The following is a 17,752-nucleotide window of genomic DNA, read 5'->3' on the forward strand; positions in this document are numbered from 1 at the left end:
TAAATATTATAATATATTTTAGGTCAAAGAAGAAATGTGTGAGTTGCACCACAACTATTTTAAAAATTGAAGGTTCCGAACTGTTCCACATTATAAAAATTAACGGTTCCGAAAGGAGCCTTATTACCTGTCTAGTAGTAATATATAATGAAAAGAAGACGTTTCCGTAAAATATCAAATATTCAGATGCTTGATGATTGATCTCGATCTAACCAGACATTTTCATCAATTGATATAAATATTTTATATTCTTCTTTATCAATGGTCTCGTACACGGACGATAAAGATAAAGAAAACACGTGCACTTTCCCGAAGAGAACAACCAGTTCAGGTTTCTTACTAATACCGCATTTCAACTTCTCAGTAAACCCCTAAGTTACTTCAAATTGCGCATAACATTTTTGTTCTTGTGAAATAGTGTTGCCTGTAACACACACAGCATCTCAAAGGCTTATGATTAATCACCGAAAGTCATAAAATAAGCACATACCAGTTATGATAACCTTAAAATTTTCATTGTTTTAAGATTTGAGTTACTTTAATCATTATATATCAGACATGGCATATTGACTTTTAGATAATTGAACTAAAATAAAGTAAAATTATAAAAATAAATGCGGGGCAAGATTAAACACAAAATACTACAGCTTAATTAAAGAATGTGCTGCACTACAATTTGCTTTTGAATGTTTGGTAGATTCGTTAAAACTAATTCAGAACTCGTCTCGACTTGAGCCATTTAGAGCTTGATAAAGGGTTAGACATGTTTCAATTATTGTTTTTTTATGATTTCACATTTTTTATTTTTATTTTTAAATGTGTTTATGTCCAATGTGCTGTCTTTAACTTTTATTCTTATCAAGGTTTCTGCGAGAAAAGCACACACGTTGATACTCAGACCCTTGCGTAAATAACTATATAATAAGGCGAATCTTACCTAAAATTACTGCAGTGTACAAATGTGTCCACCTCAGGTCAAAGTTGTGTCCATCTCAGGTCAAAGTAACTAAAAAAGTCTTTGAGTGAAGAATTTAAATGAACGTTGACGGTCAAGTATACATAATGTGATTGAGATTAAGATTCTAGAAATTTTCACAAACTTTTGTCAAGCCGCTTAGCGGCTCAAGAATTTGCAACGGATAGGCAATAAATATATACTGCCTGCTCGAAAACTTGTGGCGCAAAAGTAGCATTGGCACAAGTAATATATGACGTTTATATCAGGGTCATAATTTAATACGACAGTCTAAATAAGACTCACCAGTGACGCTTATATAAAAATAGTTATAAAGCCAAACAAGTACAAAGTTGAAGAGCACTGAGGACCCAAAATTCCAAAAAGTTGTGCCAAATACGGCTAAGGTAATCGAAAGGACGCATTTTGCGATGATTTTGCTAAAGACATTTCCAATTTAACTGTGATAATGAAAAACATTAAAAATATTAATATAAAGATATAACTTTACAACAAAAGATTGGTCACTAACAAACCATGCATAGAAAAACTATTTCCTTTTTCTGATATTCATCTGTATAAATAAAATCAATTGAATGTAATAAAAAAAACAGTTTTTAGATAAAACAGGAGGAATTTGAACTTGTATACAAAGAACGTATTAAATATCACACAAGCACAAAGTAGCTAACAATTGCTTGTTGTTTGATACAGCTTGTTTTTTTTGTTCATGTTTTACATTTCTGCATCATTTTCAGTTTATGAAAAGAAATTGATATTCTAAATAAGCTCCAGAATGTTTTTGTAAGGATTTCATCTTACGTAATGCGTTTTTATGCCGACTAATTTATCACGCATGATTTCTGAGTTTATGGTATTGGTTTCTTTCTGGTAATATAGTCTTTAGATTAGTATATACCATCTGAAACAAGAGCTGCGTGAAGCAATGGCGCACTGAAAAATAGTTAGTCACGCTTTTTCTACTTTGTTCGGGTTGATAATTGACACTCTGTTGTGAGAAAGAAACACATTATATATTTTCACATTGGCTTCCAATTGAAAGATGGAAATCATATTATTCCGGAGAAGAAATTTGATTCCTTTAGGCTTTTGGGAAAATGAATTAATGTGTATTTATGAAACTCTATACCCTACAGACGAACACTAATGAAGTAACATTTTTATTGAAACAATAATTAAAACATCTGAAGTTGTGTGACTAAAGCTATATAATATTGGGTTATATTACCCGACAGGGCAGCCACGAGTTTGAAACATTACACTGTAATTATAATGTGCAGGTGTAGCAACGCTTTGCCTCAGTTTGCTGGACAAAGCAATTCAAACGTACATGGAATTACACATAAGTAAATATCTAGTTGTGTGGTCCTAATCGAAGAAAGTCAAACATCATATCGATTGAAACTCAGATAAGTCAATAATGATTTCTAAGCCTGGTAAAAAACTTAATAAACTTTAAACCCAAATCTTGCGTGCATTTATTTGCAGATCAATATTTGTAGTACAAAGTATAAGGTTTTCTGATATGGACGTTTTTTCATTATTGAGTTTCGTCGATATACCAGGCGGAAAAGAGATACGAAAATGAATACAATTATTTTTATTGAAGATATATTGATTGATAGGTAGACGTCAATGGTACGTACTGTCACTGCCACATAATTGACACTCATTTACATATTTCTATTTTATTTTCTAACCTGTCATTTAGCGGTAATTTGGTGAAAAGCTTGATTTGAATAATGACTCATAAACCGGGTATTATAAATTTAATTGCTGGTTATCATTTTTGACAGACTACACACCATCTTTGCAGTAAAACGTGGGGAGTCTGTCATTGCTGCATAGTAAAGGTGTGAAAATATAGAAAAAATATATTGTTGAACATTTGAACCTGGATTTATAACACGCATACACACGGTCTATTCTTTAAAATAACGTTCTATGTTGTTTGTCTGTTTGTCTTTTTTACTTTTAGCCATGGAGTTTATTTTAGATTTATGAGTTTGACTGTCCCTTTGGTATCTTTCGTCCCTCTTTTATCCAAGAAAGAAAATGGCATACATTTGCAATACGTACACAACTCAGTAAAGTGAATTTGTTATAGGGTACATGAGACCGAATCCCTGACAGCAACCGCAGAATAAATAGAGAGATGTTCATATCACAACGTCAACCTCTTAGTCCTAGTAGTCTAAAAAGATCGGTTACAAATTAACAGAGACTATCAAAATTTAATTAAGTTACGATCAACTTACACTAAATCCTTTAAAAGATTGAAACGTCATTTAAGACAAAAGGGGAACAATATAAAATGAAATAAGCTTCAAATATACATTTTACCCCAGATCAAGAAAAGCACATTTGAGTTTACCCAAACATATCATGCATAAATTGCTTGTTTGCAAAACATTGTAGTTTAAATGAAGGAAAGAATACTAATTTTCTCATCGGCACTACATGGTTAGGTTTGATCTATCGGAAGGTTGGTGGCATTAATAAAAATCCCTCCAATACTGTTTTTAATAATCAAACGGTACAGAAAAAAATCGTACTGTTTATGATTTTTCCTGAATTAAAACGGTTATGTATATAATAATAAAAAAAGATATTCTAAACGAAACAGAATTCAATAATTTGGGGAGCTCTGTTGTTTTATATTTGCTAATCATTAAATGTTTGAGATATTTAATGCTACTCATTATCTTTGTAATAGACAATTTTTTATTCGACCAAAATCGTACCAGAATAACAAAATATGGAAAAGAAAATTACTAGATGGAACCAAAATCATGTAAAAAAAATACTAGATGAAACCAAATTCAGGTAAGAAAATGACTAGATGGAACCAAAACCAAAATCAGGTAAAAAAATAATATATACAAACAACGAGAACCGCAACAATTTGTTTCTTTAAACAAACAGCAATTATATCATAATGTATTTCTTTTATAACCTGTATATTAATCGAAAGTGTTATTGTGTATATACCCACGCGTTTCAACTGTTGAATACTGAGAGTCTAAAAACACCATTGAAATCTTAAATAATTTTATTACAGATAACTGCACGAGTTTAACCTTTAAGTTATTTCATTTCCTCCTTTGCATTTTTCCTTCTTATTTTACATAAAAACTTACTGTTGAATTAAATATATACGAAAATTCAAGAACTAGATTTGTCGATCTGTAATGAGCTAATGAATTTGCAATGATATACAAAAGGTTGGTACATAATAAAAAAAAAAAAAAATTGGTGTACTCTAACACTGCCATTTCTAACCATAAAGCGGTCGTGATTAAAAAAATGAAATAAAGATGGACGACTGAAACTTTTTTCACAATTTCTAAAATGTAATTTCGAAGAGAAATTTGCTATAATGAAAACATTCATCAATATCATGAAAATCTAGCAATTATATGAGAATCTTTAAAAATCATAGAAATTGTTTTTGGTTTTCCTTTTTAAGAAACGATGCTATGTTTTCATTATTGAAATGATACATATGAGGTTTGAACTGTTAAAGTTCTTTTCATTTATTTATATCTTGAGATATGTATTTTTTACGGTTAGTATTTATACTTGAGGTTCGGTCTGCACTAGGTAAACCCTGTTGCAAAAGCATTGAAATCAAAAAGAAATCAGGAATTTATAGACAAATGATACCATGGATAAAAGAAAAAAGATGGAGAGACAACTTTAACTATCTAACTTTAATGATGCTTTATCACCAAAGATAAATATAATAAGTTTTTTTTTCTGATTATGTTTGGACTTTGCATATATTGTTGAAAGCAACAATTTTCTTGAGATATTATAGGATTAAACACATTTTTTCTAGAGGTTATTGATGTGTTAACCGGGGCGGTTAACTCACAAACTGAATAAAAGTCCGAAGACTTTTATGTCAAGTTTGTGAGTTAGAGACCCGGTCTACACATCAATAACCTCTAGAAAAAATGTGTTTAATCCTTATAATTCTTCAGCTAAACATACGCGATTATTAATTTACATTATTACTTTGATGGCTACTATATGTACCATCAGAAGCACAATGGCATGTCGTAACTAAGGAGTACACCGCCATCTTGACTTTCTAAAAAACTTAAATGTTCGATAAATGCAACAGAATCTAAAATGAACTAGCACCTACCTCAAAAACTTCATTTTAATTAGATACTATCCGAATTTGACGCGTACAAGTAACGAAATAATCTTCCGTTTGAAAGTTTTCAATCGTATGACGTCGTGTTTTGCCATGACGTTAATTCGCCAAATCATTCGTGAAATTTCCCGGAATTTTATTTAAATTTTATTTTTATACATTTTCGAAGCTTTAGTGCATTTATTTTATTTCTTTTTTTTTTGTGTTATATATGCATTAGAATATAAACAACTGTTATGCAATTGTTTTATAATCTCAACTTGCTGAAAATCCCACTATCCCGGCAAGAATGTGTATCGCGCATGAATAGATTACAAAAGTAGTTTCAGAAATATGCATGTTTATCGAAGTGTAAACCAAGAGAAAAATTCTACTTGACCAATCCAATTCAAGTATTTATAGATATGCAAATGATATAAGAATTATTGAATTTTAATTTTAGATGTTGCATAAATTTTTTTTCGAACACTTTTTTTTGAGAAATCATTGATGTACATGTGTATTTTTATAAGATTAACTATATCAAAACATTGAAAGCAACATTCCACAATTTATGAAATATGCAAGAATAGAAAACAACAGTGACGTTGATTTAAGTTTTAAGAAACAAAAATTATAACAAGGAGAGAAATAAAGGCAACAGTAGTATACCGCTGTTCGAAATTCATAAATCGATTGAGAAACCGCGTTAACCAGAGGAAAGACAGCAACATTGTACAGAAGATTAAACTGAAACAATGTACTCTCCGACTTAACATAAAAAACTCTTCTTTAATTTCGTTTTTCCCCAACAACTGTAGATTGTAAATACTGTAGCATGTTTTAATTGTGTAACATTGATTCAAGTCGTCATGTTGTTTATATTGGTTATATAAGTAGTCTGCTAAATAGCAAGGCCTATTGAAAAATATAACCAAAAATAGTCTAAAATTCCTAGTCTTGGCGGAATATTATAACGAAAAATTGAACAACCATGCAAATGAAAGCAACAGTATTCTCTATATTCAACATGAATATTCCTCATCAATAGATATGGAGACAAACTTTCCGCTTCATCCTTTTTGGGATGCCTGTTATATTTATCATGTTTTTGCTATACACCTAAGTTTTCTAAAATTTTCTTGTTGGCGCCTGTATAGTTTGCAGATAATACCTTTTCGAAAGCTCTCTTCCTTTATCGACGATCAAATGACAATCGAACATATCGTTTTCCATAGACATCTGTTTCGACGTTAATGACGACTAGTTAAATGTGCATCTGCTGCTTTTTGCATTGTTAAACTTTATTTTATTTGTTTCCTTTAATGAAACAAATCAGCGAATATGGCAGATATGCAATGTATCAAATTTCAAATCGAACGGAGAAATATGACAAATTTTATTTTTATGGCATTTAAGCTTTCTTATTAGATTCGCGCGGATGCTGAAATATATCTCTAGAAGTAAATTATGTTGTGCATCACGTGAAAAAGAATATTGGAAAATATTTTTTGTTGTTTATCTATATATGTGCATATTTATTAAATTATTATTTATATAACTGCGCAATGTCGTAATTCAACCTACGATTTAATAACAATAAAAACCTACTTTAGCAAACTAGTTTTGGTGTAAATATGATCCCAGTCCAAAAAGATACTTGCACAGAATTAAATATACAAATAAATAAAATAAGATACTATGTATATATATTGAAATGAGCAGCTGGTAGAAGTTCTTCAGCAATGCCTCGACAAATGTTTTATACAATATTCGAATGAATTTATATACATCATGGACCCTAATAGTTATCATGAAGTTATTTGCATGGACATTTCTGATTTCGTATTCATTCATTAGAATATGTTTTGACAATCAACTTTTGTTTTCCCTCCAAGAAAAGGTCGAGTGAAGCATATTGTTGAAATCTGTTTTCCCTATTTTGACAATTTTACCTATCATGTCTGTTTTGTTAGCGCATCGTTATACATATAATGAAATTTGATGCGACTGTCATAAAAGTAAGAGGCTTAGCGCTATAAACAAACCAGATTTAATGCCCGATTTTCTACATTTGAGATTGCCTGTACCAAGTCAGGAATATGACAGTTGTTGGCCATTCGATTGACGTTTTTGAGCTTTTATTTTGCAATTTGTTTATAGGGACTATCCATTTTGAATTTTCCTCGGATTTGCAAATCGAAATATGTTTTTGATAACCACTGTAGACGCATTTTTATTTTTTGAATAACGATAGAAAAAATAGCTGATCAAGATTAATATAATATATATATATATATATAATACAATATATATGCTTGTTAAATCAATCCATGGAATTTATTTTCTGATTTCAGCTGACACTGTTGAACATTTGAGCAAATTGACACGATAGTAATGTACAATTGATTTAACGAATCAACAGACAGAAACGGAAAATTTACTTCAGTGAATGAAGTAAAACTTAACGTGTAAGTTATTATTGGTGGGTTTGACGATGCTTAGTCTTTGGTTGTTCTCTATGTATTATTTTGAGGTCTTGTGTTTTATTTCGCCGTCATGTTTTTCCAAGGCATTTTCTGTTTTTCTTCGACTTTCGAGTTTTGAACGTCCCTTGGTATCTTCTATCTGTTTAATAAACGTTACGAATAGTTATCAAATGTACCAGGCTTATACTTTAATACGGCAAAAACGCGTTTCGTCTTAATAAGACTAATCAGTGACGCTCAGATCAAAATAGTAAAGACATACAAGTAGAAAGATGAAGAGCATTGAGAACCCAAAATTCCAATTAGTTGTGCCAAATACGGCTAAGGTAATGTATGCCTGGGATAAGAAAATCCTTAGTATTTCGAAAAATTCATAATTGTGTAGACAGGAAATTTATATATTAAAAACAGACCAAATAATTGATATTCATGTCAACACCAAACTGCTGACAACTGGGCTGTTGATACCCTCAAACCTTTTCCTGAAAACACCACAAATGTTTGTTGTCTCCATCTGGTACACCCGGGACCATTGGGTAAATTTTGTAAAGATTTAAGAACCTCTTGAAACTGGCCTTTTTGATTTTGCCATTTGCTTAGAATTTTCCTCGGAGTTCGGTATCATTTTTGTTATTTTACTTTTTTCCGTACGCGTACTGAACGGAATTCAAGGCCACGTAAATGTGTCTTTATTTCTGTTCACATCATTCTTAATGCTCAGGTACTTATTATCTTTTAATAGATGGTAAACAAAATTAATGTCAAATGAGGAATCATTTATGTTTGCCCTTCTTATTTGCAATTGTAAGAAGTTCTTCAATAAATGGTGAACTATAAGAAATTTCATTCATTTCATCAATATAATTTGGCTCCATACTTTCTACAACATACATTATTCAAAATAAACAGGCGTAAGAACTAGTTTACGTGAAATTAAATATTTAATTATTTCTTTTATCTCCTACTTACAATCATTAAACGAGAAAATAAATTAAAGCAATTGTTTATGATATTCTACTCATTAAAACGTTAAGCTTTATCATATATACTCTCATCAACATCCTTATTCTGTACAAATAGACATATTCAATAAAATATATAGCTTTGTAAGTATCAATATATCGTGTCCAAAGCATAAACATAACACATCTATATCAAATGTGTGTAAAAAATCAATTGAAAGTCTATTGTTAAAACCATCTAGATTCACGATATGAATTTATATGAAATATTTAAATAAAAAATAAATAAATCATAAGAAAACGATGTACTCGACATATCCCCACCTCCAACGACGCTGATTACGACGACTTAATGAGAAAAAACATTAAAACATAAGTAGAGAATTACTGAAGTTTAGTTACTGTATCATACGCTTCATCAATGTTTGCTGTTCACGCTGCGATTCCAAATGTATTCCAGTTAAATATGTAACTGAAGTCCCTGAGACGCCGAGTTGTTCTTTTAGATACATTACCAACATGGGTGGCCTGACTTATCAAAACTATATGGCTTTAGTGAAAGGGTCATAATAATGTTATAGAATGATAAAAAATTAAACATTTCCTAAACCTTCCTAAATAATGAATATTCAGGGATAATTACCTTGATTTTACCGATAAAAAGACTGACTGGTCTTTGAAGTCAAACAGCACGCGCCGAGTCCTGCATTCGATACGTACAGCGATATCAATATTGGTTTGAAAAATCGCGGATGGATGGGACGAAATTCAATTATGATTTACTAGATAAATGTCTACAATTTAAAAGGTTTTACCTATGTATTGACAGTCTGTCGAATGATCAGAAAAAAGTCGTTTCTTGTGTAAATTTAACTGTTTTAAATCACCTACCTATTGCGTTCAATATTAAATAAATAACGTGTCGGTATTAAACAGAAATAGAAAAAAAGAGAAATATTATAAGACTATAAGGTTTCAATAGGCACTTAGATAGCTGATGTTTATTTTGTGTATTTTCATTGTCAACAAGCGGCTCCCGACGTAAAGGTGTACTTGTGAATTGTTTGTAAAACATGAATTGATAGTAACAATATACGGTATGAATTAGTGACAGAAACCCTTTGATACTAACCTTATTGATAATTATTATTTTGTCAACAACGTGATTTGATAAATGACTAAAGCTATTAGGACCGTCAATAGCTTAAAAAATCAACAAAACCAGGGCCAGAAAAAAGCGAATGAATCGCCTTATCATACAAAATCTGTCAAAGTGTTGTATTATCTACAACATTTTATCCCATAATTATTTTGTCCTCAATTTTCCTAACATCAAGAAAAGAAACATTGAAAAAAGCAATGTATGGTTAGTTTTTGGAACCTAATCCTTTTTGCTGTCAATCAAAGACGAGACCGGATCGTTTGGGCTTTGATCTGAGGACCACAGTCATTCATCATACGTTACAGTTTAATTTTTCTATTTAAGTAAATGAAATTATAGATATCTTTACGTCTTATTAAGATAAATAAGTATTTCTCAGCTGTTAAATTATTCACCCGGTGAACATAATGTAGAACGAGAAAACATATCATTTCTACTATTCAATTTTAGTGTCAGAAAACCCAACTAAATCACTTTTAAAAACGGCTTTTGATGAATTTATAATTCAAGATTCTTGCAGTTTGTTGTTCTTTAAGTGAACATTTGAAACTGTTTAAGAAATTAAGTTAGTTGGAAATAAAATAAAATATTATTTTGAATTTAAACATAAAAAAGATTCCGAACACCACAAACTCAGAAAATCACACGACAAATCGCCCACGGGCTATTTTTCGTTTAGATTTGCAAATAATCAAAGTTAATATTATAATGCATTTCACCAATCTCGGTGAAAGGTAACAATTAAATGGAAATAGCTTTTATGACACAATTATCATCCCAGACTAGTATTAAACGAACGATACAAAAAGGTTCAAATACAAATTTATTTTGATAACACATACTTGATATAAAAAAAAACTAAAATGAAAATGAATAGGACTTAATATATATTCTTTCAGATGTTTAAATCATAAATTAAACATTACCCCTTTGAAAGGAAATCTTTATCAAATATGTTGTGAAAAAATATGCAGCATATCAAAATAGTCACTACAAAACAGAATAGTTGAAATAAATAAATAATAATAATAAAAAGACATTAAATCAACTTTAAATCACAAATGTGTACGTTTCTACTTTGTTTCCTCATTTAAACAATTCAGACCTGACAATTAACTTCGGTTTCCATTTAGTCAACAAGAAAATGCGTTTTTTAATTTTTCCCTCAAATATGTAGAAAAATAAAAGCATGTTTTATTTGCCTTGCTAAAATTAAAGTTATTTGGGTCTCTTGTGTGTAGTTGTCATTGGCCTCATTGACAATCATACCACATCTTATAATTTTATTTTATCATATAAAATCTGTATAATTTTTTTTTGTTTTTCGTATTCCATTTGTATCCAATAATTATTTGATCAACAAATCTGCAAGAAAAGAAACTTCGAAAAAAAGGTCCTATAAATATGATTTCTTTTCTCTTATTACTTGAAAGTATACTCCAAATCCCCTCAGTTTATATCGATAAAGGAGAGACGTTCTTATGTGAATAAATAAAATTGTCAACGGTAAAAAATAACTTTGAAGACTTTTAGACTATGGTATCGAAAAGACGTTTTGAAAAAAATAACAACAGTTTCTTTTGCGTTTAAAAAAATATAGACCTTACAAAGAGAATGTAACAAAAAGGCTGAGGCACTCACTCTTATAAAAGAATATAAATCTTGTTTGTAATATGTAAAAAATAGTGCACGCTACAGGCCATAATATTTTGATAGCTTCTAGAAGTTTTCAAACCAACTTTATCAAATCAGGAACTAGAAATGGGAACATAAAAGACAATACAGAAATGGAAAGTGTGGGTTTTTTTTTCACAGAAAGAAACAAGGAATACACTATACACGAGGAGCTAGTCATGGACTTAACGTTCTATTTGTGTCGTTTTGTTGCCGTTTCAATGACGTATAAAGCCTACAGTCATATACCGGTGTTCAAAAGTTACCCTTGACATCTTCTTTTGAACATACCAAATGGTCGAAAAGTTTAAATAGTTTATAGAAGCATTCGTATGTTCCTTCATACTCTTTTCATAAAAATACTTGACACCAATACCCATACTTAATGGTCCACAAGTTCAACAAATTTATAAAAGTTTTATTTTAACCTTATCTGTCCCTGTCGATTCTCTGCATATAAATACTTTGTAACCAATAGATACTTGCTAAAGCAAGCATGATGTTAAAAATACATGATTGTCATGCAAAGCTAATTTGGTTCAGCGGAGACATTTTTTTCAGTAACATTAGACACAAGATCATCGCAATCTTCAACAAATTTACAGAGTAAATCAATTACCATTATTATAAATTTATACATTATTTTTTTTGATGATTTTGTAATTTTCATATTAAATTTAATGTTCCATTTAAATCAATGAAGCAGCTTTGAACAGCGAATGAGCTAACGATTGAAAGGATTAACATCTTTTTAATATTTAAGCTAACACCATTTGTCTTGAAATGGATTACATGGATTATAGAATTATCTTTCAAATGTGTATAATAATTATATTTTTCCATTGAAATTTATAAAAGATCTTATCAAAGTCCAACTTAAAATAAAAACAAAATACTTTATTTAAGTCTGTTGCAGTAACTGAACAATTAACTAATGAATGAATAGTTGTTGTCATTTGATTATCAAAAAACCTAGTTTCACAAAACATCTTTAGTGGAAAATCATGAATAATTCATTAATACTAACTATGAATTTAGAACTAGAAGTTTACTTTTTTCTGAAAAGAGCTATAGTACTATTATGTTTATAGGAAACTAGTTACAAGTTCTAAAAAACACGAAAAGGGGTAAACTATTCCGAATGATTATACTAAGACAGGAATATGACAGTTGTTCGTTCGTTTGGTGTGTGTTGAGGTTTTGAATTTGCCATTTGATTAGGGACTATTCGTTTGGAATTTCCAGTTCAGTATTTTTCTTATTTCTCATTTTTCTTTAAACATAACAGTTTTGTATTGTTCTTCATGCCTTGTTTATGTGGTTTTTTTTTGTCAAATCATCCCTATCCGTCCTTTTAGCGTTTAAGTTTGAGCGTTCCTGATGGCGCTGAATCCAAAAACAACGATTAGGAGACAATAAATGTATCAAATGTTTACTACAAAAAAAAAATGATTTGAAAACAAAACATGTCAAACTTTCAAATTTCATTTCTGTATGTGTTTATATTTCACAAAAAAATGTAGTTTATATAGTTTTGAAAATGTTTTCAAGTCGGCGACATTATTAAAAGTTAAACTTAAACCATTGAAAAAAAGTGGGAGAGAGTATAGTACAACTTGATGCAAATATTTCCTGTTTGTAAAATAATTGACAATGTACAAGGAAATAAAACAATAAAACTACAATCAACTTCTGTATAACTAACTGGTCCACTTTTTTTAGGATATACAGCAATAGATATGAAACATAGCTGCAATTTGTGAAAATTGAGACTTTTATTTGGTTTGATTTGAAAAATTGTAACGAACATAATATATAATTTGTGGCCATTACCGTATGAATTATGGAGAGTTTTATTACATTATAACACAACAATCATACCCTGTTAAGCTGGCCTACGGTATAATTTTGCCAATCTTGTATAAAATTTGTCCAGTAGAATAATTTGATAGTGTGTTTTAATGGCAATACACAAAATCTATATCGTATCTGGTATTTATCTTTAAATGAAACATACATAAATTTTGCTATAATTTTACAAAACTGATAAACAATCTGTACATTTGAATACTCGAAAAATAATTAATCCTCCCCAAATATGTAGGGTTAGTAGATAATAATCAGCTTGGTATCATGTATTTATTTGTCTCGTTAAATTGAGATTGATATCAAAATAAATAAAGCTAAATGCCAATTGATAAACGACAAAGAAAAATATACAATTGCACTAAGTCAATAAAACTGATCAGAGATAAAGAAGAAAAAAATAATTGTGTTTTAAAAGAGGTTTGTCGGTTTGGTTAGAATCAAATATGTTGAGTAATTGGGGTTAAGTCGTCCATTTCTGTGTCTTTTCGTTTAGGGGTTGTTAATTTCTTGTAAACATTTTTATAATTCGATTAACAGTTATGGTTTCGTGAGAATTTATTTTCAACACAATGAACAGACTGTATTTAACAGGAGAATATTTTTTCTTTCATTATACACGACTATTCTAAACAAATATTGTTTCTTGATAAATATTCAACAAACATAATATGCTTTGCTATAATTAATACTTCCAGTCTATATGTGCATCAAAGAGACTTCATGTAGATATTAAAACCGTATTTTATTTTTATTCTATTTCAATGATTTAACGCTGAATTTGTATTTATTGTTTTTATCAAGATTTCACATTTTTACGGTGTTGTTTAGATTATTTCATATTATGCAAACATAAGATTTAACTTTAAAATAGTAAAAATATAGTAAAACAATTTAGGTAAATCGCATTACACTATTAATAAAAAAACATAATATTTCTTCAAAAACTAGCATATGATTTTTTAATGTCAAAATTCATTTTGATGACCATTTGTTATTCTTGAAAGTTTTATTCCGTGTTTACTTTTTTTGTCGTGGGACAATATTTTTCTTGAATGGGGAAGTTACTGTGGAACACAACATTTTATTACATTTCATTTTGTAACTTTTTCTATTTATACATTTTAAAATCTGCCAGTCTGTTTTGTTTTCTTAGATACTTACGAACTAATCTTATTAAATTTGATCAATTTAGTTTACAATTTAAAAAAGAACGATTGAGACAGAAATAGAAAAAGATAAAAAAAAAACAACAAAAAAACATATATTTCATTACAAATTTAATAGAAGAAAAATACGATATGAAAATGAATATTTTTCTGACCTCCATGCTGTATTTCACAATTGTAATAACAATATTTAAACTAAATGGTTGACAATTATACAAAATTCGCAGATCGGAACTGATCACTGTTATTATAGCGACATATTAATTACAACTGGCACTGCTCAGTTTGTAGACATTTATGACTCCGTTTGCTTCATTTATGTTGCATCCACTCAACATCACCAGAACAAAGACGTTTTAAATAAAATTGCTTTTCGCGTGCTTTATTTTTTCCCATCTTCGTCTTTTTTAAATACTTCTCTTAAATTATTCACTACTAAGCTTAAATTTTTATGAAAACACCTTACATTTTAAAACGTTTAGCACGCACACGATTTCCACACTAAAAGTCAATGTAAAAGCTAACATTTCACAAACATATGTCAAAAAGTGTAAACAAAGTTGGTAGCAATTACTATACAAATAATGGTGATAGTACTCACCTGAGTAATGATAAGGGTCCATGACTGCCTGAGAATGCATCCTGTCTGTACTACTGCAATCCGATAGTAGTAGAGTAGTCACTCAGGTAAACGCTTTTATGTTCTATGCTTAAAAATATTTATGTTTAGTTACAGTTCTGTATTTCTTATCTATTAACAAGCCCCACCCCCAAACTTTACCGCTTTGTTTTCATACACAAGTGTTACAGAAGTTATTGAGCCATAAAAAGAACTGCTGATCGAGAGGTGTTTAACCATTGGCAGCAACGATATAAACAACGGACCCGGTGACAATTAAATGGCCGGTCACTGATGAAGGATCTAACTCCGGACAGATTCCGATAGTCCTGAATTAAATGATTGACAGCGATACTCCTAGAGGGATGCAGACGTCGGTTGGTTCTTGGATAATTTGTTTGTGATGCTGTAACGTTAGAAAGACATATCATATGACACCTCTAATTTCCTTTAGTTTCCGAGTAATTCCAAGTAGTTTATTAACTGGAACAGATCCCTCTATGGACCTGGATTCACTTCATATTGGAAATTTAAGAAGCATATATATTATACAGAATGAACATCAAATTATGAGATGCCACAGAACAAGAAACATGATGATTATACAAACGAAATAAATAATTTAGTGTAATGGAACTTCTACAAGAGACTAATACACTTCGATTATTACTTTTTAAAAATAAAAGAAGAAAAATTACAAGACAAATCAGGATAACGTGTTATTCTTACCTAAAAAAAATATGAATAGTTCCTGTCAAAACTTCTCTCTCATCTGATAAGGCTATTTTAAGAAGGTAATGCATTATTATTATTTAACAGTTTAAAATGATGACCATCTGATAGTTTTTCTTGATTGTACAAGATAGTGTTAGGTTTCCACTATCAAACGATTTAAAAGTGGACCAGTATTTTAAGGTCAGGTGAAACCTCACGGAGTTCAAATTAAAACACTAGACCTATAACAATGGCAATCACTATAAAAACTTTACCTTTAAATGAACCAACAATTAAACCCATCTATGTGGTTTGTTTGTTATTTGGTGGAAGCCATTTGACAAGTCAAATTTAAATTTAACCTGATCTATTTCAACTTAAATTTTACAATAGATTTAATAACTGAAGCGTTAAAATGACATTTAATAATAATGAAAATAATGATTTTGATAATAAAAAAACATAGCAATGAATTGAGACAGAGAGAAAGCACTCTATTGTATGTATTTTCATGCTAGCATGACAACTTTAGAATTATTCCGATTTCCGTACGGGCAACACGTGACGTTTTCTGGAATAACTGTCATCAGATATTTATAAAACAAAAAGTTTGAAAGCTAAAAATAAAAAAAAGGGTAAGAGCATACAAACGACAAAGGAAAAACCTTATTATAGAACATTCACATATTCATAAAATACATTTACACCACTTATATAATTTATGACAAAGTTAATAGTGGATGAACATGAAAGAAGTTTGTATACCATTGTTCATATCTCACAAATGAAAGTATGTAATATATAAACGATAAACGAAAACATAATTGAAATTAAAAAAATAAAGAGTTAAACCATTTATCTATATGCAGTTGATGATAAGTCATTGAAACTAATATTTATATTTCTATCATTTCTTTAAGATAGTGTCTTTTAAAGAGTGAATATTTTCATAAACAGTAACTTGCTTTCAAAAAAACGAAAGTTAATTGAGATATCTGTGGTGTTTTCTTCAGATTCATTTGATATCATTAACAAATTAAATGTTATGGTCAATTTCTAAGCAGTTTAATAAGTAATATGTATGTTTACAACGTTGAGGAAAACGATTCTACTATTATTCACATATTGAAGAAAAACATCCAAAAGCACAATTTGCCAGAATAGTAAGAAAAAAACAGGTCATAAAGCATCACAAAACAGTAAGAAATAATATATGTTAGCTTCCGATATAATACAAAAATGATTAAGACATTTTCATCATCAAAATTTATTAGATTTATCAGTAATTTTAATTTTATTGCCATCTTATCCAAATACATAATAACTTTCTTTTTTAAGGGATCTTCATATGTCATGTTGTGTTACGATATCATCTATATTCATAAAGCGGAAAATAGAACGTTTGAAAGATTTGAATGCGAGAGAACTAATGAGGCCTACAAATTATCGCATCAAGTTTCAGAATTATAGGAATACACGAAATATTTAACTTCGTCTCTATCATGTCTTTGACAAGTGGGGTATAGAATTTCAAAGCCAAGTTTAAATAATTTCATAGACTGAATGATTGGGAGAAAGTATTTACATGATTATCCTTGTCTGTTGTAGTAGTAACATCTGATTCATCTTGGATAATATAACTTTTTTATATTAGATTTCTGAAGCCTTGTTGTCTGTCTGACCACCTTTTGACACCAGTGATTACCTCCCTTTCAATGCCAGTGAATGTTATGACCAATATAAGCATCGAACGCAAGGGATTGAGAAGGAAAAATGAGTAAAGTCCACATCAATTAGAGCTCTGGACGCAAGATATTTATTAAATGTTATTTCAAGTCATTATCACTGAATGAAAACAATTCTTGAATTTGTATGACCCATATAACAAATTTTGAAAAGTATAATCCATGGAAAAATAATTAGGATTTTATTCACAAAAAATCAAATTATATCGTAAAAAGTAAAATCACAAGCAAT

At 29.7% G+C, this 17,752-nt stretch overlaps 1 protein-coding gene across 1 annotated transcript in view; it reads right to left on the bottom strand.

Moving 5' to 3' along the window:
- LOC134710164 (homeobox protein SIX1-like) overlaps positions 1-15,366 on the bottom strand; it is a 33,781-nt gene extending 18,415 nt beyond the window's left edge. Inside the window, exon 1 of the mRNA XM_063570382.1 lies at positions 15,044-15,366. Coding sequence (XP_063426452.1) covers positions 15,044-15,083 — 40 coding nt within the window. The 5' untranslated portion in view covers positions 15,084-15,366. The remainder of the gene's footprint in view (positions 1-15,043) is intronic.
- Between the last annotated feature and the right edge of the window lie 2,386 nt (positions 15,367-17,752).

This window comes from Mytilus trossulus, chromosome 3 (genome assembly GCF_036588685.1).
Source record: "Mytilus trossulus isolate FHL-02 chromosome 3, PNRI_Mtr1.1.1.hap1, whole genome shotgun sequence".
NCBI classification, from domain to species: Eukaryota; Metazoa; Mollusca; class Bivalvia; order Mytilida; family Mytilidae; genus Mytilus; species Mytilus trossulus.